Source organism: Elephas maximus, chromosome 3 (genome assembly GCF_024166365.1).
Source record: "Elephas maximus indicus isolate mEleMax1 chromosome 3, mEleMax1 primary haplotype, whole genome shotgun sequence".
Lineage (NCBI taxonomy): Eukaryota > Metazoa > Chordata > Mammalia > Proboscidea > Elephantidae > Elephas > Elephas maximus.
The window spans coordinates 58871404-58891365 of NC_064821.1; the positions used below are offsets into that span (position 1 = coordinate 58871404).

Here is a 19962-nt window from a genome sequence, read left to right on the forward strand (position 1 = left end):
TCATTGCTTTTTTATGGTGGAATAGCATTCCGTTGTGTGAATACAGTACTCCCCCCTTATCCACAGTTTCGTTTTCTGCAGTCGGAAAATATTAAATGGAAAATTCCAGAAAAAAACAATTCATAAGTTTTAAATTGACTGCTGTTTTGAATAACATGATGAAATCTTATGCCACCCCGCTCTGTCCCTCCCAGGACATGAATCATCCCTTTGTCCAGCGTGTCGACGCTGTACACGCTGCTTACCTGTTAGTCACTTAGTAGCTGTGTGGGTTATCAGATGGACTGTTGCGGTATTGCAGTGCTCTTGTTCAGATAATCCCAAAGCACAAGAATAGTAATGCTGGCAGTTCAGATATGCCAAAGAGAAGCCATAAAGTGCTTCCCTTAAGAGAAAAGTTGAAAGTTCTTGACTTAAGTTATTTTGAGAGAGAGAGAAAGACCATATTTACATAAGTTTCATTACAGTATATTGTTATAATTGTTCTATTTATTATTAGTTATTGTTGTTAAATTCTTACTGTGCCTAATTTAGAAATTAAACTTTATCATAGGTTATGTATGTATAGGAAAAAACATAGTATATATAGGGTTCGGTACCACCTTTTTTTTTTTTTTTAAGTAAGGGGCGACTATGTTAAAGTGATCGACTGCAAGCCACATCCCCAAGGAAACTCCCCTAACAACTGATTGGCTGATCACATCAGATTACATGATGGAAGATGACTACATCATTGCATAACTGCCAAACTATATCATTACATAACTTCTAACCACTGAGAATCATGGCCCAGCCAAGTTGGCACATGACCTTAACCATAATACCCTCCTTTTCTGAGTTATTCCTCTCTTCTTAACATAAACTCACTGCCCCCTAAGATTCCTGTCTAATCAGTTGAGTTGCTATTGTCACTTTGATCTCACATAGATAATTCTTAAAAGAGTGTAATGTTCAGGGCAGGCATTTTTTACTAGTTGAGCTAAACTGTTGTTCAACTTTAAGAAGACTTCAAGGGATATTTTCGGTTTAAGCTTAAAGATTATCTCAAGGCAATAGTTTCATAGGTTCATCCAGCCTCCTTGGCTCCAGAAAGTCTGGGGTACAACATGAGTATTTGAAATTCTGTTTTGTATTTCCCCCGTTTTGGTCAGATTCTTCTATGGAATCTTTGATCAAAATGTTCAGTAATAGTAGCTGGGCACCATCCAGTTCTCCTGGTCTCGTGGCAAAGGAGGCAGTTGTTTGTGGGGGCAATTAGCCACATATTCCATATCCTCCTCCTGTTCCTGATCATGTCCAGATTTTTACATGGACATAGTTTTTACTTCTTTTGGGCATATACCTAGGAGTGGAATTGCTACATCATATGATAACTCTGTGTTTAGCCTTTTAAGGAACTGCCAAAGTGGCCATACCATTTTACACAGTGTATAGGGGTTCCAGTTTCTCCAAATCCTCATCAACACTTATTATCTCTCTTTTTTATTATAATCATCCCAGTGAGCATGACATCATTATGGTTTTGATTTGCATTTCCCTGATGGGTAATGATGTTGAGCAGCTTTTCTTGTGCCTCCTAGCTATTCAAACATTGAATATTATAATGTTCAAATCCTTTGCTCATTTTTCAATTGGGTTATGTGTCCTTTTATTGTTGAATTGTAAGACTTCTTTAGATGTAATTCTAGATATATTTTCTTATCTGATTTGTGATTTACAAATATTTTCTCTCATTCTGTGGGTATTCTTTTCACTTTCTTGATGGTGTCCTTTGAAGCACAAGAGTTTTAAATTTTGATGATATCTAATTTATTCATTTCTCCTTCGGCGTTGTGCTTTTGGTTGCATATCTAAGAAACTACAGTCATATGTCGCTCAACGTCCATGATAATTTCAGTGAAGTAGGACATTATGTGATTTGGACCTTGTACAAACACTATGTTATAAACTTAGCAAAGCTGTATAGTATATCTTTTGTTTCACTTCCAAATCGATTTTTCTCCTTTGCCTCTTGCTGTTACTATCACTAGCACCGGTTCCGCAGCATTTGAGAGCCATGATGCACTTCATGGTAATATTTTTGAAAGAAAATTAAACAGAGATTTTGTTACAACAGCCAGGAGATACATGATACGGGAGATTGGATGCTGCCGCCTATGAATAGAAGCATACACTGTCATACAGTAAACTGTTTATTTGTAAGTAGGGAAAGTTCATATTAAAATAACAATAGAAAGTACAGTACACTATACACATAAGCCAGTAACATAGGTATTTATTCTTACTGTTAAGACACATGAACAGAAAATTTCAGAGAGTGGCTTGAGAAGACGAAGTATTACAATGAAATGTGCAAAGATCTGGAGTTGGAAAATCAAAAAGGAAGAACATGCTCAGCACTTCTCAAGCTGAAAGAACTGAAGAAAAAATTCAAGCCCAGAGTTCCAATACTGAAGGATTCTGTGGGCAAAATACTGACCGATGCAAAAATCATCAAAAGAAGGTAGAAGGAATACACATAGTCACTGTACCAAAAAGAATTGGTCAACATTCAACCATTTCAAGAGGTAGCACATGATCAATAACCAATGGTACGGAAGGAAGAAGTCCACACTACCCTGAAGACACTGGCGAAAAACACGGCTCTAGGAATTGACAGGGTATCAATTGAGATGTTTCAGCAAACTGATGGAGCTCTGGAAGTGCTCACTTTATCTATACCAAGAAATCTGAAAGACAGCTACCTGGCCAGCTGACCGGAAGAGATCCATATTTGTGCCTATTCCAAAGAAAGGTGATCCAAAAGAGTGCAGAAATTATCAAACAATATCGTTAATATCACATGCAAGTAAAATTTTGCTGCAGATCATTCAGAAACAGTCACAGTGGTACATCAACAGGCAACTGCCAGAAATTTAAGCCAGATTCAGAAGAGTACCTGAAATAAGAGATATCATTGCTAATGTCAGATGGATCTCATTGAAGGCAGAGGGTACCAGAAAAATGTTTACCTGTGTTCTATTGACTATGCAAAGTCATCTGACTGTGTGGATCGTAACGAATTATAGATAACATTGTGAAGAATGGGAATGTCGGAACACTTAATTGTGCTCACGAGAAACTTGTACATAGACCAAGAGGCAGTTGTTTGAACAGAACAAGGGGATACCGTGTGGTTTAAAGTCAAGAAAGGTGTGCATCAGGGTTGTATTCTTTCACCATATTTATTTAGTCTACCTGCTGAGCAAATAATCCAAGAAGCTGGACTATACGAAGAAGAAGGGGTATCAGGATTGGAGCAAGTTTCATTAACAACCTGCGATATGCAGATGACACAACCTTGCTTGCTCAAAGTGAAGAGGACTTGAAGCACTTACTGAGGAAGATCAAAGAGTACAGCCTTCAGTATGGATTATACCTCAAAATAAAGAAAACAAAAATCTTCACAACTGGACCAATAAGCAATATCATGATAAACAGAGAAAAGATTGAAGCTGTCAAGGATTTCATTTTGGTTGGATCCACAAGCAACATGCTTGGAAGCAGCAGTCAAAAATCAACCATGTATTACATTGGGTAAATCTGCAAAAGACCTCTTTAAAATATTTAAAAGCAAAAATGTCACTTGAGGACTCAGGTGTGCCTGACCCAAGCCATGGTATTTTCAATTGCTTCATATGCATGCAAAAACTGAACAGTGAATAAGGAAGACCAAAGAAGAGCAGGTGCCTTTGAATTATGGTGTTGGTGAATAATATTGAATAAACCACGGACTGCCAGAAGAGTGAACAAACCTGTCTTGGAAGAATACAGCCAGAATGCTCCTTAGAAGAGAGGATGGTGGGACTTCATCTCATGTACTTTGGACATGTTATCAGGAGGAAGGACATCATGTGTGGTAAAGTAGAGGCTCAGCAAAAGAGAGGAAAAGCCACAATGAAATTGATGGACACAGTGGCTGCGACAGTGGGCTCAAGGTTGACACAGTGGTTGCAGCAATGGGCTCAAGCATAGCAAGGATTATGAGGCTGGTGCAGGACTGGGAAATGATTCATTTTGTTGTACATAGGGTTGCTATGAGTTGGAACTGACTCAATAGCATCTAACAACAACTACAAGAATCAAAACATATGTGTTATAGGTTATATTTGTACTATAGCATTTTATGCCTGACAGCACAATTGCTCCGTATATAGGAGACATGAGATACAGGTGCAACATGTGGAAAGTTCTTACATCTGCTGTGTCCCGTTCTGCAATCAGGATTTCTGAACTCTAATCTTTTTTTCTTTTTTTTTAAATTAACTTTTATTGAGCTTTAGGTGAAAGTTTACAAATCAGGTCAGTCTGTCATACAAAAACTTACACACACCTTGCCATACACTCCTAATTGCTCTCCCTCTAATGAGACAGCACAGTTCTTCCCTCCACTCTCTCTCCTCGTGTCCATTCGGGTAGTTTCTGACCTCCTCTGCCTTCCCATCTCCCTTCCTGACAGGAGATGCCAACATAGTCTCATGTGTCTACTTGATCCAAGAAGCCCGTTCTTCACCAGCATCATTTTCCATCCCATGTTCCAGTCCGATCCCTGTCCGAAGAGTTGGCTTTTGGAATGGTTCCTGTCTTGGGGTAACGGAAGGTCTGGGGACCATGGCCTCGGGGGTCCTTCTAGTCCCAGTCTGACCATTAAGTCTGGTCTTTTTACGAGAATTTGAGGTCTGCATCCCACTGCTCTCCTGCTCCCTCAGGGGTTCTCTGTTGTGTTCCCTGTCAGGGCAGTTTAAGACCCCAGATGCCACTCTCCAAAGTGGGATGCAGAATGTTTTCTTAGTAGATTTCATTATGCCAATTGACCTAGATGTTTCCTGAAACCATGTTCCTCAAACCCCGGCCCCTGCTATGCGGGGCTTTGAAGCGTTCAGTTTATTCAGGAAACTGCTTTGCTTTTGGTTTAGTCCAGCTGTGCTGACCTCTCCTGTATTGTGTGCTGTCTTTCCCTTCACCTAAAATAAAACTTATCTTCTATCTAATTAGTGAATACCCCTCTCCCTACCTCCCTTCCTTCCGCCTCTCATAACCATCAAAGAATATTTTCTTCTCTGTTAAACTATTTCCCCAGTTCTTATAATAGAGGTCTTACAGAATGTTTGTCCCTTTGTAACTGACTAACTTCACTCAGCATAATGCCTTCCAGGTTCCTCCATGTTATGAAATGTTTCACAGATTTCTCACTGTTCTTTATCGATGTGTAGTATTCCATTGTGTGAATATACCATAATTTATTTATCCATTCATCCGTTGATGGGCACCTTGGTTGCTTCCAATTTTTTGCTATTGTAAACAGTGCTGCCATGAGCATGGATGTGCTTATATCTGTTCATGTAAAGGGTCTTATTCCTCTAGGATATATTCCAAGGAGTGGGATTGCTAGATTTTATGGTAGTTCTATTTCTAGTTTTTTAAGGAAGTGCCAAATCAATTTCCAAACCATTTTACATTCCCACCAGCAGTGTGTAAGTGTTCCAGTCTCCCCACAACCTCTCCAACATTTATTATCATGTGTTCTTGGGATTAATGCTAGCCTTGTTGGAGTGAGTTGAAATCTTATTGTAGTTTTGATCTGCATTTCTCTAATGGCTAACGATCGTGAGCATTTCCTCATATATCTGTTAGCAGCCTTAATGTCTTATTTAGTGAAGTGCCTGTTCATATCCTTTGCCCATTTTTTAATTGGGTTATTTGTCTTTTTGTAGTTGAGTTTTAGTAGGATCATACAGATTTTAGAGATCAGGTGCTGATTGGAAATGTCATAGCTAAAAACTTTTTCCCAGTCCGTAGGTAGCCTTTTTACTCTTTTGGTGAAGTCTTTGGATGATCATAGGTGTTTGATTTTTAGGAGCTCCCAGGTATCTGGTTTTTCTTCTGCGTTTTTAGTAACGTTTTGTATACTGTTTATGCCATGTATTAGGACTCCGAACGTTGTCCCTATTTTTTTGTCCACAATCTTTATCATTTTAGATTTTATGTTTAGGTCTTTGATCCATTTTGAGTTCATTTTCATGCAGGGTGTGAGGTATGGGTCTTGTTTTATTTTTTTGCAGATGGATATCTATTTACTATAATCTTATGGGACCATGGACGTATACGTGGTTAGATGTATATGTTCGTTGCGCAAACAGACATTATGTTGCACATGACTGTATCGTCTAATCCAAGTCATGAAGATTTACGCCTATGTCTTCTTAAGAGTTTTAGCTCTTACTTTTAGTTCTTTGATCCATTTTTAATTAATTTTTGTATATGGAGTGAGGTAGAGATGCAACTTCATTTTTTTGCCTGTGAATTCCCCTTGTTGCAGCACCATTTATTGAAAAGATTATTTTTCCCCCATTGAATTGTCTTGGCTTCTTGTTGCGGATGTGATATTTTTATTGAATACCTTGTTCTAGGTACTGTATTAGGTGTGGCACAAGTAAGCGAAACAGATCTCATCCTTGTCTTTGCAGAGTTTCCATTCTGGCACCCTTTTAAACACATTCTGGGAATCACAGGGAAGAAGGACTGGAGGGACAGAGAAAGTGAGAGATGGCAGGGAGCTTATCTTAGGAGCTGTGGAAGTCATCTAGTGTGTAATGATGGAGAGGTGCTTAGGAGGTAGACTGGACAGGTCTGGGTGATTGATGGAGGTGAGGGACAGTCCTCTCCTGGGCTTGGAACTTCCCCAGAGCTACCAGAGGAGCTGACCAAGGCTTCCCTTCCTGCCATGGCACAGTATGGGCCCTGCCTGGCCTGACTGAGTAGCCAGTGAAGGGGGTCTGCAGTTTGGAAGAGAGCCCCAAGTGACAGTAGGAAGGGCAACCACCTTCCTGTTGCTCCTCCCCAAGATTTGGCCTTTCCTGGGTGTGACAAAATCACTTTCTCTGCAATTGGTGGAGACAAAGTCTAGGTCGAAGGGCAAAGAAACTCCTAAAAGAATGCAATGGCATCTGTCTACCTGTTCATTCATTCAGTAAACATTTATTAAGGGCCTTCTCACTGCTGGGGCTGTGTTTGGCCCCCTTCCTGCCCTCAGGATGCTTGAATCCAGGAGGGATGAGGATGACAAGTGTTACAAGGAGGAAAGAGAGGATGTTGGCAGAGCTCAGAAGGTCCCAGGAGGAACTGATACTTCCGAAGGATGCAGTGGAGGTGTCTGGGCTGAAGGAGCATGGGGTTGGGGCATCTGGAGATGAAGAGCTTAGAGGAGGAAGGGAAAGCAACCCTGTGGGCTGCTGGTAACTGTGGGGCATAGGGGGCTGGGCAGAGAGAGGCCAGGGTGTAGCCAGACCTCCTTGTAAGGAGGCTGTGGGTCCTTATTGAGGAGCAGCAGTAGGCTCCGAAGGTTTTAGGCACAATTGAGGTTTTAGAAAGATCCTTGGGAGGAGAACAAATCTGAGGCGAACGAGGTTTGGTTAGCAAACAGAGGTGGGTGGATTCTAGAGCCCAGGGCTGAGCAGGAGATGGTCAAGGAAGGATCGGCTGTTGGGAGGACTAGAACCGATGCCCAGCTTTCTTTGTGTCTGGCTTGGGTGATGTTCCTTTAAAAAAAAAAAAAAAGTGCAGATGGTTAAACAGATATTTAAATATTTAATGCCAATAAGTGTGGTGACTAAGCAAGACTGGAGCCCTAGGGCTTGGCCTTGAATGCTGGCTTCAAGATTTCTGAGCAAAGTGACACATCTTCCTCAGTCCCCAGTGAGGGTGATCATCACAATAGGTTTGACCTCATGGAGTGGGGAGGTTAACTAAATGAGTTAATACACAGAAAGGACTCAGAACTATGACATGCCACCATCAGCACTGGGCTCGTGCTAAGTTTTGGCCTTGCACACCCATACCTGGCCAAAGGTCCAAGGACAGGGGCCCAGCACCAAGGATCTTTGGGGAAAACAAACAAGGGTGCAGAAGTCCCCAACTTGCATGGAGAGAGTTATAGGAGCCATAGCCCCACCCTTCTTCCTTGCCCTCTGAAGATAATCAGGCTGTGGTTTGGCCTATCTTATCATCAGCTACTCTTGGAGATAGGGCAGTGCCCAGGCTTTGGGTCTACCACTGCCATTGCCAGGATCCTTCTTTCCTCCCCTATGAAGCAGTTCTCAGGCCCTGACACAGAAACTTCAGGACTTTATAAAAACCCCAAGTCCCCACTGGGAGACCCCAGGGTACTGTGTAGGAGAACCTAAGTAATGCTGTGGATCTCTCGGGAAAGGCAGGCCACCGTAGAGCTCCCAGGTTATAGGCGATTCCCCCTAGTAAAAATCCTCCAAAGGGCAAAGAAAAGTCTCGAAGGATTGGCTCCCAGCCACCATCCATACACTGCCCCCTGCCTCTCTGTTCTGCAGACACCTGGGGAGTGTTCATCCTCCACCTCCCCACACTCATATTCCCACATTGACCCTCTAAGCCCCTTCGCAGTCCTCTGAGCACAGCGTCTCCCCCTCTTCCACAGCCAATACATCAAGGCCTGCAGGGCAGGCAACATGGACCAGGCCCTGTCCTTGTGGTTCCTGCTGGGCTGGCTCGGTGGAGACTCCTGCAACCTCATCGGCTCCTTCCTCGCCGATCAGCTGCCCTTGCAGGTGGGCCTGGCCCCGGACAGGGTGGGGCTGCCAAGGACAGCCATGACAGAGGCAGGGCAGGTGGGGTGGGGGAGGCTGGCAGGAGGAGAGGTCGGGACTCACTGGCAAGTTGTCTCCAGAATCCTGACCTGTCATTCTATCTTGTGAGGCATCCACACCATAGAGAGTCCTTTGCCCTGCCATGCTGTGTGACAATGGGACATGTCACTGCCCTTTGCTGGGCCCATCTGCAAAATGAGCACATCCGCCAAGCTCTCTTCCACCTCTACTGAGCTGTGATCCTGACTGAGCTCTCAGGACCAGGCCTGCGGCCCTGGGGCAGGAGAGGCACTTCCTGAGGGTGGCCCAGGAGCCAGCATCTCCTGTGGCCAGGCCCACTGGGAATCCATGGTCTTCCCATTGGGTCTTAAGTGCTGCTTTATCAGGCCAAACCAGAGCCGTCACTTAACCTGGGGTCCCGCTTTGTCCTGACTAGTAACATTTGCGACCATTTCCTCAGCACCTGCCTTTGATGGCTTTTGGCCTACCTGATCTCTAATTCTGCCAGGTAGGAGCTGTGATTCCCAGCTGGGAAGTGGCAGAGCACTACCCTGGTTGCGGTGAGTAGTCCCCAGGGCTGGAGGCTGCAGCCAACACACAGGCTCCTGGCTTCCCTTGCAGACCTACACGGCGGTGTATTATGTCATGGCGGACCTGCTGATGCTGACGCTGTACTTTCATTACAAGTACAAGAAGCGTGCCTCCCGGTGTAAGTTCAGGTGGCCCCTCTGAGTTGGGCACACAGATGGCAGCTGGGAGGGTCGGGAAGAAGCAGGTTTCCTATTGCCAGGTGATAAATGAGCCACGGGGGGAGGGGGGGTCCGTCACTCAAGTACTCATTTAATAAGCACAGCCTAATTAGCTCCTCCTCAGTGTCCCGCCTGGTCCTGGGGCTGGGGAAACAAGGACCAGTCACCCAGGCGCTCTCGGCCCTTGAGGATTTAGAAGGAAGAGAGACAAGATCAGATTGAGGACTGCACAGGATACGGTGGGGGCACTTGGGGGGGACTGGATGTCACTGGTATTTCCGCTTTTGATAATCTCCCTCCTGACCCCACTGCCCTCGCTATTGCAGCTTTACATCCCTAGCAGATCGGTACTGTTATTATACCCATGGTACAGATGAGGAATGGATGCTCAGAGAGGTTAGGTCGCTTGCTCAAAGTCACATAGTGACTGAGGGCCAAGTGCAGGACTCAGGGCCCAGGTGTCTGCTGCCCCTTAGATGGCTAACATCAGCTTCCCTCCACCTCCTGTCCAGTGTCTGCCCCCATCAATGCTGCACTCTTGCTCATCTTGGGAACAGCGTTTTGCACCCGGCTGCTGAGCAGGCCTGGCCCGGTGGCCTCCCCGAGGGAGGTCTTCCAGGGGCGGACACTCCTTTCGGTGGAACCAGGTGATAAGGTGAGACATGGGGGCATGATGGTAGGGTTGGGGGGCAAGGAGGGCTCTTCCCTAGGGTCTCTCCTGTATGGCCACGGGGGGATATCGCCCCCCCTAGGAGGGAGCTTGGGGACCTCTCCCTGCACCTCCAGCCCCTCCCTGGCCCTGACCACCCCTTTCCACTCCCTCAGCCCTTCACCCATCAGGAAATTGTTGGCTTTGTTATCGGCTCTGTCTCCAGCGTGCTGTATCTGCTCTCCCGGCTGCCTCAGATACACACCAACGTAAGCCCTGAGCGGGGACTGGGGGCGGCAAGTGGGAAAAGAGCTGGCCTGGCCACTTGGGCCCCCCAGGTTAAGGGTGTAGCATGGCCTGGGAGTTTTCATGCAGAAGGCCTCCGTCCACACTCATTGTTGGCTTGAGCAAGTTAATCCGCCTCTCCAAGCCTCAGTTTCTGCCTCTGGAAAGTGGGCATAATGATGCCTGCCATGGAGGGGTAAGTGTGACAGTGTGTCTGGAGGAAGTAGGATGTCAGGTGAGAGCAAGGAGCTAAGCTCAGAGGCCTGCGGGGGGTAGAGGGGGCGGGGCACTCAGGGATGGGGAGGGTTGCTGGGCAACAAGAGTGTGTGGGGCTGGAGAGCAGGGCATGGGGCAGGGGGGTGGGCAGCTGGCATGGTGCACCCACATCTCCCACAGTCTGGGAGAGGTCATTGGGGTGGAGACAAGGGGCTGGTCTGTGTGCCAGCCCTGTTGGGGACTGGGCACACATGGAAAGTCATCTCAAAGCACTCACAGTGTGGTGGGGCAGACAGACATGGCAGGTACAATCCAGAGTGACCAGAGGCCTGTTGGAGGTCTCTGACCCCACCCTCCTTACCCCCAGTTCCTGCGGAAGTCGACTCAGGGGATCTCCTACTCGCTGTTCGCGCTGGTGATGCTGGGGAACACACTGTACGGGCTGAGCGTGCTGCTCAAAAACCCAGAGGTGGGCCAGAGCAAGGGCAGCTACGTGCTGCACCACCTGCCCTGGCTCGTGGGCAGCCTGGGCGTGCTGCTGCTTGACAGCATTGTATCCTTCAGGGGCGTGGGACAGGCAGATCGGGGCGGGGGCAGCCTTCTGCCTGCACCCAGGCTCAGCATTCACTCACTCGCTCATTCACTCATTCACTGGTGTGCCAGCCACCCTCCTAGGCACCGGGCTCCAGTGGTGAGCAAGGACAGAATGGCCCTCGCCCTCTGGAAGCTTATAGCTCAGGGAGGAGGCAGATGTGCCGCACACGTAACTATCAGACAATTATCTCATTGCAGTGGCACCAAGTGCTGTAGAGAAAAACTGCAGCAGGAACATGTAACCAGGAGGCCGCCCAGATTGAGAGGGTCAGCAGAGGCCTCCTGAGTGACATTTAAATTGTAGCCTGAAGGAAGAAAAGGAGCTAGGCAAAGGCAAGGGAGGAGTATTCTAGGCAAAGCTTGTGCAAAGGCCCTGAGGAATGGAGAAAAACCAGCCCATCCAGGCCATAGGAACTGAAAGCTGGAATGTCGAGACACACCGTGGGTTAGAGTTAGAAAAACCCACCACTTCATCCCTACCTTGTGTGGCACAGGGCACACCAGAGCTTCCTCTGCCTGGAACAGTCGCTGGTCTCACCAGGATAGCAGGTGATTCCGTATGATAAGGAGCCTGAAACGCTCAGCACACAGCCCAGCATGCAGCATGAGCTTGGTAAATGTTTGCCAAGTGACTGAACAAGGACATTATCCGGGTCCCTTTTGGGATAAAGTAAACATGGTCCTTGTTCCAACATTTGCTGAGTCCCTGCCGAGTGCAATCAGGGATACAAAAACAGTTTAAGCCCTTAGTGCCCCCAAGTGGTCCCAGCCACTTGGTGAAACCCCCAGCTGCTAGAGGCAAGATCCTGTTTCCAGACTGGGAGGCCACCTGCAGGAGGAGAGCCCAGTGCTTCACGGAAGATGAGCAGAGCTGGCTAAGGGTTGAGGGGTGGGGAAGGCATTCTAAGTGGAGGGCGTGGCAGGGCAAAGGCTGGAAGCTGGTTGCTGACCCTTGCCACCTGCCAGGCTGCGGTGGGGGGTAGGGGAAGGCAAGCAGCCGCACTGGAGCCGAAGGCACCCCAGGGACAGGCCCAGTCTAGTCTGCTCAGTTTGCCTTGACATTCCCCCAGATCTCCGTGCAGTTCCTCATCTACAGAAATGCTCCTGCCGCCTCCTCAGAGAGCGAGCCCCTCCTTCCCAGCTGACCAGGGCCCAGGCGGAACCAGGATGACAGGGACCTCCAGATGCCACATCCAGGGAGGGAGTGAGGGGTGGCCCAGGACCGTGCTACTGGGGTATGGAGGAAGACAGTGCGAGGCCTACAACTCTGGCCCCGTCCCCTACCCCCACACGTCTAAGACCTCTGAGGGCTACGGACTGCCTCTTCCCCGGAGCAAGATGCTCCTGAGGCCCAGCCACTGCCTTGCAAGACTGCCCCTGAGAGCCTTAAGGGAGGGACAACAGCTGGAACCCAGAAAACAGTGTGGCAGGCCCTCCTGCTCACCTACCTCATTCTGCCTGCTCCCCCTCCACCCCAGAGGGCAGGCACAGCTGCAGCCTGGTGGACCCAGAACTGTCCTGCTGACTCCAGACATCCTAGTAAATGCGACCTCCCAGTGAGGCCTGTTTATGTTGCTTCTTCTGTTTGGGGCTATTGGGGGAACAGCAGTGGACAGGGGTCTGGCCCCACATGCCAAATCCCAAGAGGAGTCCCAGGGTCAGCATGTGGGGGAGCCCAGCAGAAAAGGCTGCATCTCCTGTCAGCCCTGGCCCAGCCTCCAGGAACCTCTTTTTTTTTTTTTTAGCTGCTTCTCTGTGCACCTGGTGGTGGGACACGGCTGTGGGAATGGTACGTCAACAGGGTCCCTGTGTCTCGGCATGCAGGAAGAAGCAGGATAGCAGATCCTGGTTCTGCACCTTGACTTAGTTGCCTCATCTGTGAAATGGGGATGGCGATATTACCAAAAGATCAAAGGTCTTTCATAGGATTAAATGTTGTTGCTAGCTGCCATTGAGTGGGCTCCTGATTCATGGTGACCCCGTGCACAACAGAACAAAATACTGCCCCGTCCTGTGCCATCCCCATGATTGTGTGTGGATCAGACCATTGTGATCCATAGGATTTCCACTGGCTGATTTTCAGAAGTAGGTCACCAGGCCTTTCTTCCTAGTCCATCTTAGTCTGAAAGTTCTGCTGAAACCTGTTTCACATCATAGCAACACACAAGCCTGACAGAGGCAGTGGCTACAGAGGTGCATTGGCTGGGAGTCAAACCCAGGTGTCCTGCATGGAATGGCGAGAATTCTACCACTGGACCACCACTGCCCCATAAGGATTAGCTATGGTGTTAATTCATTACAGAGGCCTCACTGTCTGGCACACAGGGAGAGCTCAATAAAGTTTAGTGTGGATTATTTTTAGTTGGAGAGGGACAACCAGATAGGGATGGTTGGTGTTGTTAGGTGCTGTTGGGTTGGTTCCAACTCACAGCGACCCTATGTACAACAGAACAAAACACTGCCCGGTCCTGCACCATCCTCACAATCATTACGCTGGAGCCCCTTATTGTAGCCACTGTGTCAATCCGTCTCATTGAGGGTCTTCCTCTTTTTTGCTGACCCTGTACTCTGCCAAGCATGATGTCCTTCTCCAGGGACTGGTCCCTCCTGATAAACATGTCCAAAGTATGTGAGACATAATTTCGCCGTCCTTGCTTCTAAGGAGCACTCTGGCTGTATTTCTTCCAAGATGGATTTGTTTGTTCTTTTGGCAGTCCATGGTATATTCAATATTCTTTGCCAACACTGCAATTCAAAGGTGTCAATTCTTCTTCGGTCTTCCTTATTCATTGTCCAGCTTTCACATGCATATGACGCGATTGAAAATACCATGGCTTGGGTCAGGCACACCTTAGTCTTCAAGGTGACATCTTTGCTCTTCAACACTTTAAAGAGGTCCTTTGCAGCAGATTTATCCAATGCAACGCGTCTTTTGATTTCTTGACTGCTGCTTCCATAGGTGTTGATTGTGGATCCAAGTAAAATGAAATCCTTGACAACTTCAATCTTTTCTCTGTTTATCATGATGTTGCTTATTGGTCCAGTTTTCTTTATGTTGAGGTGCAATCCATACTGAAGGCTGTGGTCTTTGATCTTCACTAGTAAGTGCTTCAAGTCCTCTTCACTTTCAGCAAGAAAGGTTGTGTCAATCTGCATAACACAGGTTGTTAATGAGCCTTCCTCCAATCCTCATGCCCCGTTCTTCTTCATATAGTTTAGTTTCTTGGATTATGTGCTCAACATACAGATTGAATAAGTATAGTGAAAGGACACCAGCCTGATGCACACCTTTCCTGACTTTAAGCCACACAGCATTCCCTTGTTCTGTTCAAACAACTGTAAAGTTTCCTCATGAGCACAGTTAAAGTGTTCTGGAATTTCCATTCTTCGCAGTGTTATCCATAATTTGTTATGATCCACACAGTCGAATGCCTTTGCATAGTCAGTAAAACACAGGTAGACATCTTTCTGGTATTCTCTGTTTTCAGCCAGGATCCATCTGACATCAGCAATGATATCCCTCATTTCATGTCCTCTTCTGAAACCAGTTCAAATGCCTGGCGCTTCCCTGTCGATGTACTGCTGCAACCGCTTTTGAATGATCTTCAGCAAAATTCTACTTGTGTGTGATATTAATGATATTCAATAATTTCTGCATTCAGTTGGATCACCTTTCTTGGGAATAGGCATATATATAGATCTCTTCCAGTCAGTTTAGCCAGGTAGCTGTTTTCCAAATTTCGCAGCATAGATGAGTGAGCACCTCCAATGTTGCATCTGTTTGTTGAAACATCTCAGTTGGTAGTCTGTCAATTCCTGGAGCCTTATTTTTCGCCAGTGCCTTCAGTGCAGCTTGGACTTCTTCCTTCAGTACCATTGGTTCTTGGTCATATGCTACCTCCTGAAATGGTTGAACATTGACCAATTGTTTTTGGTACAGTGACTCTGTGTATTCATTCCATCTTCCTTTGACGCTTCCTGTGTCATTTAATATTTTCCCCGTAGAATCCTTCAATATTGTAACTTGAGGCTTGATTTTTTTCTTCTGTTCTTTTACCTTCAGAAATGCTGAGCATGTTCTTCCTTTTTGGTTTTCTATCTCCAGGTCTCTGCACATGTCATCATAATACTTTGTCTTCTCGAGCCGCCCTTCGAAATCTTCTATTCCTTTACTTCATCATTCCGTTTGCTTTAGCTACTTGACGTTCAAGAAAAAGTGTCAGAGTCTCTTCTGACATCTATTTTGGTCTTTTCTTCCTTTGCTGTCTTTTTAATGACCTCTTGCTTTCTTCACGTATGATGCCCTTGCATAACTCATCTGGTCTTCGATCATTAGTGTTCGATGCGTCAAATCTATTCTTGAGGTGGTCTCTAAATTCAGGTGAGATGTACTCAAGGTCGTATTTTGGCTTCTGTGGACTTGTTCTACTTTTCTTCAGCTTCAACTTGAACTTGCATGTGCACCATTGATGGTCTGTTCCGCAGTCAGCCCCTGGCCTTATTCTGAGTGATGACAGGGATGGTAGGGTGAGATAAAGTGCCGTGAGCACTTGGAGATAAGGGCGACCTTCCTGGAGAAGGCGACAGGCCAGAGGATGAGTAGGAGATAGCAGGGAAGAAGATGGGGAGTGTTGTGGGCTGCAGGAAGAGGAGGTGCAAGAGGAAGGGTAGAGAGGTAGGTAGTCCTGCTTAGACCTGAGCTCTCCTTCCTGAGCCAACCTCAGTTTGTTGCTCAGGCCTGTTCCATCTCACCTTCCTGTAGGCCGTAGTCCTGTGAGTATCTAGAAGACAGAGGCAGCTCCCCTCCCTGCCTGACCTCACCTTCACATGTCCCAACCTGGGTCCAGAGTCAGGTGGAGGGAGCCCAGGCCTCCAGGCTCCAGTGAAAGGAAGGAGCCTGGCAATGGTGCTGCCACCTTCGCTGCAAGGGGGTGCCATGGGCCAACTTGCTGGCACAGATAGTTGCTGAGCACTGCCCTTCATGCTTGCGCCCACCCCGTGTTGGGCATTTGGGTACAGGGAGGACTGGATCTGGTCTCTGCCCTCAAGGAGGGAGGGGGTTGCTGGGTCCTGTTGCTAAGAGCTGGAACCAGAAGATACAAAGTGCTGTAGGGTTGACCAGATAAGACCAGCCGTGAAGAATAGAGAATCAGTGATTTCAGTGAATCTTGAAGCAGAGGGGAAGGGCAAGTTCGAAAAAGGGACCAGTGTGTGCAGAGGCCTGAAGCTGGGAGTCTGGGTTTGGCAAGGCTCGAGACTGGAGGAGTGGGTAAGGAGTTAGGCCAGAGAACAAGGTGGGGGCCTCTTATGAAGAATCTGGAAAGCCAGGCTGACACCTGAGGACGAGGCTATGCGGCAGGGCCAGCTGGGTTCTGTTGGCTGGTGAGGAGGAGGGGGATTGGGGCTGGGAAGAACAGGAAAGGGGGCACTTCTGAGATTCAGGAAGGCAGAGAGCCCGTAGGGCCCATCTCCCTCAACCCTGTCCTCCTTGGGAATGCCTGCGGGGTTCCAGCGTGCCACCTGGCATGCAGTTGATGTTTATTGGGCACTTGCTGTGTGCTGGGCTGTGCTGTGCATGATCTCATTCATCCTCGCAATGTCCTCTCAGGTGGGTACAATCATGACACCCATTTTACAGATGGGAGGCAGGCTTAGAGGAACTAAGCACCTTGCCCGAGGTTGCCCAGCCAAGAGGCTGGGTGGCACAAGTGCTCAAACCCACCCAGAGCCACCTCAGAAGAAAGGCCTGGCAATCTGCTTCCAAAAGCCTTGAAAGCCCTATGGAGCACAGTTTTACTCTGTACACATGGGATCACCATGAGTCGGAATCAATGCGATGGCAACTAACAACAACAGGTCCCTCAGCCACAGGGGCCATCCCACACTGGCCAGAGTTGGGAGCCCTCAAACCCCTGTCTTTCCTCCCTGGCCAGGGCTTGTGGCCAGTGCAGACCCTTAGCCACAGGAGTGGCCCAACCCCTGCTGGGCTCACACATGGTGAGGCTCTTTCCCAGTATCCTAAGCAGGAACTTGCCTCTGGCCCTGCTCAGATAGCAAGGGCCAGAGCCCCAGGCCTCAGCTGGCCCTGGCCCTTGCTACCACTGCTTGGTTCAGGAGCCTTCTGTTGGTCTGGATGCCTGGCTCCATCTGGGGTGGTGACCTGGTTGGGTGCCAGCTACCTGGGGCCAGGTGGAGCCCTCCCCGGCCTGCAAGCTTGAACCGGGGCTGGGGCGGGGGGGAACAGAGAGATGAAGTAACAGAGCCCCTACCTTGGGAAGCCTTTCTGTTGGGGAGACAATCCCTTCCTCCTGGGGGACCCAGTCTGATGGGATGAGAGCTCTTGCTTTCAGGCATTGCCGTTTGCTGAGAGAGCTATGGTTCTTACCTCAGGAAGCCCCCAATCTGATGGAGGAGCCCTAAGTTTAGAAGAGACATGCCCTTCTGCCCCTGCCTGATGGAAGAGGCAGGGAGAGTCCAGTCCAAGCTCATCTGAACCTGGATTCTGCCTCTCTTCTTGGAACCTTCATTCCACTGCTCCCATGAAGGTTCAAACCGGTGGGCTCACTACCCACAGTAGCTCTGGAGTTGACTTTGGGGACGAAAGAACAGGTGGCCTGCCCCCCGGGGCCTTAGAGAAGCCTGGAGAGAACACCGTAATTGGCCTGGTCTGGGCCACACAAGCAGGCGGGAAGGCAATACCTTGATTACATTGCACACGAGGCTGCATTGAGTGGATAGTGACGTGATGCCAAAAGAGGAGGCAGAGGGTCTGGACAGGCCACATCCACAATGCCTACTCCACCCCACCATGATGGAGGGACCCACAACTATGGAAGGCAGCTGCCCAGGGCCTGCCACGCATTAAGTGCTTAGTATTGTAAATGAGTGAATGCGGAAACTTTGGAGACAGGGAGTCTTAGAATCTGGGGCCCCAGAGGACCTTGGGCAGGGCTCCAAATCAAACTGAAACTGTTGCCATTGATTCTGACTCATGGCAGTCGCATGTGACAGAGCAGAACTGCTCCACAGAGTTTTCTTGGCTGTAATCTTTCAGACCTTTCTTCTGCGGAGCACTGGGTGGGTCTGAAGCACCAACCTCTAGGTTAGTTTTGAACAAATCTTTGCACCACCTAGGAACCTGAAAAAGGCCCCGGGGGCTGGTTTGTCAAGGAAACTGCAAGGGGATAGGGAAAAGAACCATGGAGAGCTGGGTCCTGCCTTTTGAGCCCTCAGCTTTCTGGAGACACAGATCACCCCCAGTCCCAGGGGTGCTGGGCCATGGTGCAGAGCTGAGGCCAGAAGGCGGGCTCCTGACTCCCAGACCGGGGCTCCTGCCACTTCACCCAGGCTGCCTCCATTCTGTCTGCCACCAAGGGGAACCTTCAGGAACCACCCACTGGGGCCGTGGACATACTGTCACCTGCAGCCCACGGACTGCAGCCCAGAGCTCCTTATGCCACTTCCTTGCCTCCTTCCCTTCTTGGGAATGCACAGAGGGGTCCTGGAGCCACCAAGGCCCGCCCACTGTGGCAGCCCATGAGAGGGCAGGGAAAGAAGTGGCCAGGAGGTAGCAGAGGACCAGAAGGTGGCCCTGAGCCAGGCCGGAGCATTCCTCTGTGAGCATTTGCTTCTGCCTGCCCCTCATGGAAACAAGCCAGTACTAGGGTCATGGTCCCCAACACACCTGCCCAGTCTCAATGACTTACCATAAAACATAACAAAAAGACTAGCTGTCATGGCCCCCGAGAAGGATTCCAGAAGGCAGGTAAGACCAGGCCTGGCATACACTGCACAGCCACAATTTCTGTGTTTCGAGTGTTATTTTGGTCACAGAATTGTACACCTAATAAAAACTCATTAATTCACCCAACACCTTGTTTGTGCCAGCACTGTGTTCACACTCCCCGAGGATGCACCATTCCCCGTTTTACACACAAGGAACTGGGTTCGCCTTGCCCGGGGCCCATGGCTGGAACCTGCCAGAGCTGAGGCCTACGATTTTTCCAGCCTTCCACATTTTCCCCACCTGGTTCCTCAAAGCAAGTCTGAGTGCAGGGGCTGCTTCTATGATCTATGTCCTACGGTAACTTGCAATCAGTAGAGATGTGCCCCATCTGGGAATTTTCCCATTGGAGCAGAAAGAAGCCAGGACCAAGGAGCCAGGGACAGGAGTGTCAAGACCAGGGCACCTCAAATCAGATGGGCTAGCCAGGGTGTGGGCCTGACCCGCCACATAGCACCAGGTCCAGGGCAGCAGGTGGCCAGAAGCCTGGAGACAAATGGGGATGGTGTTGGCAAGGAAACTTGCCTCGGATCCCTTCTGGAGGCTGCCAGAGGCGGCAGCAAGGACTTTGCAGCTCTGTGAAGCCTTGAGCAAGTTATCCCGACCCTCTGAGCCTCAGTTTCCTCACATCTGCAAAATGTACGAGTTGCCCCCTGCTGCTGCTAAGGGCTGTGGTGAAGACAGGAGATGTGGACAGACCTGCTCACGGGAGGGGTATCCCAGGCTGGCTCCCTGTCATCGGCGTGTCCTGAGAAGATGAAACAGAGCAGGTGGGGGGACAGAGACCAATGGCCCAGGCATATCCACATCACAGACCCTCTGAGACTGCAAGCGGCATCAGGGCAGACACTGGGTGAGAGCCGCAGCTCTGGGGCTGTGCAAGGCCCCTTTTCCTTTCCTCACTCACTGTGCGGGTCCCATGCTCCCTCTGCACGGGGCTTACTCCACATCCCCACCTTGGTGTTGGCCCTCACAGCCATGAACACTGAGACTCTGACAGGTGAGAAAAAACACAAGCCAATGCTTTCT

General features: G+C 48.7%; 1 protein-coding gene across 8 annotated transcripts in view; it reads left to right on the forward strand.

Annotated features, from left to right (window-relative positions):
• SLC66A1 (solute carrier family 66 member 1) overlaps nucleotides 1-19220 on the forward strand; it is a 28224-nt gene extending 9004 nt beyond the window's left edge. For 5 of the 8 annotated variants that reach the window (XM_049878109.1, XM_049878110.1, XM_049878114.1 and 2 more), the window contains 6 exons: nucleotides 8489-8618; nucleotides 9279-9366; nucleotides 9919-10061; nucleotides 10232-10324; nucleotides 10924-11109; nucleotides 12221-19220. In XM_049878109.1, the coding sequence (XP_049734066.1) occupies nucleotides 8489-8618; nucleotides 9279-9366; nucleotides 9919-10061; nucleotides 10232-10324; nucleotides 10924-11109; nucleotides 12221-12295 (715 nt within the window). In that variant the 3' untranslated portion in view covers nucleotides 12296-19220. Of the gene's footprint in view, nucleotides 1-1877; nucleotides 4630-8488; nucleotides 8619-9165; nucleotides 9367-9918; nucleotides 10062-10231; nucleotides 10325-10923; nucleotides 11110-12220 lie in introns of those variants that run through there. The other 3 variants (XR_007516543.1, XM_049878113.1, XM_049878115.1) reach the window with 3 other exon arrangements.
• Nucleotides 19221-19962: the final 742 nt, after the last annotated feature.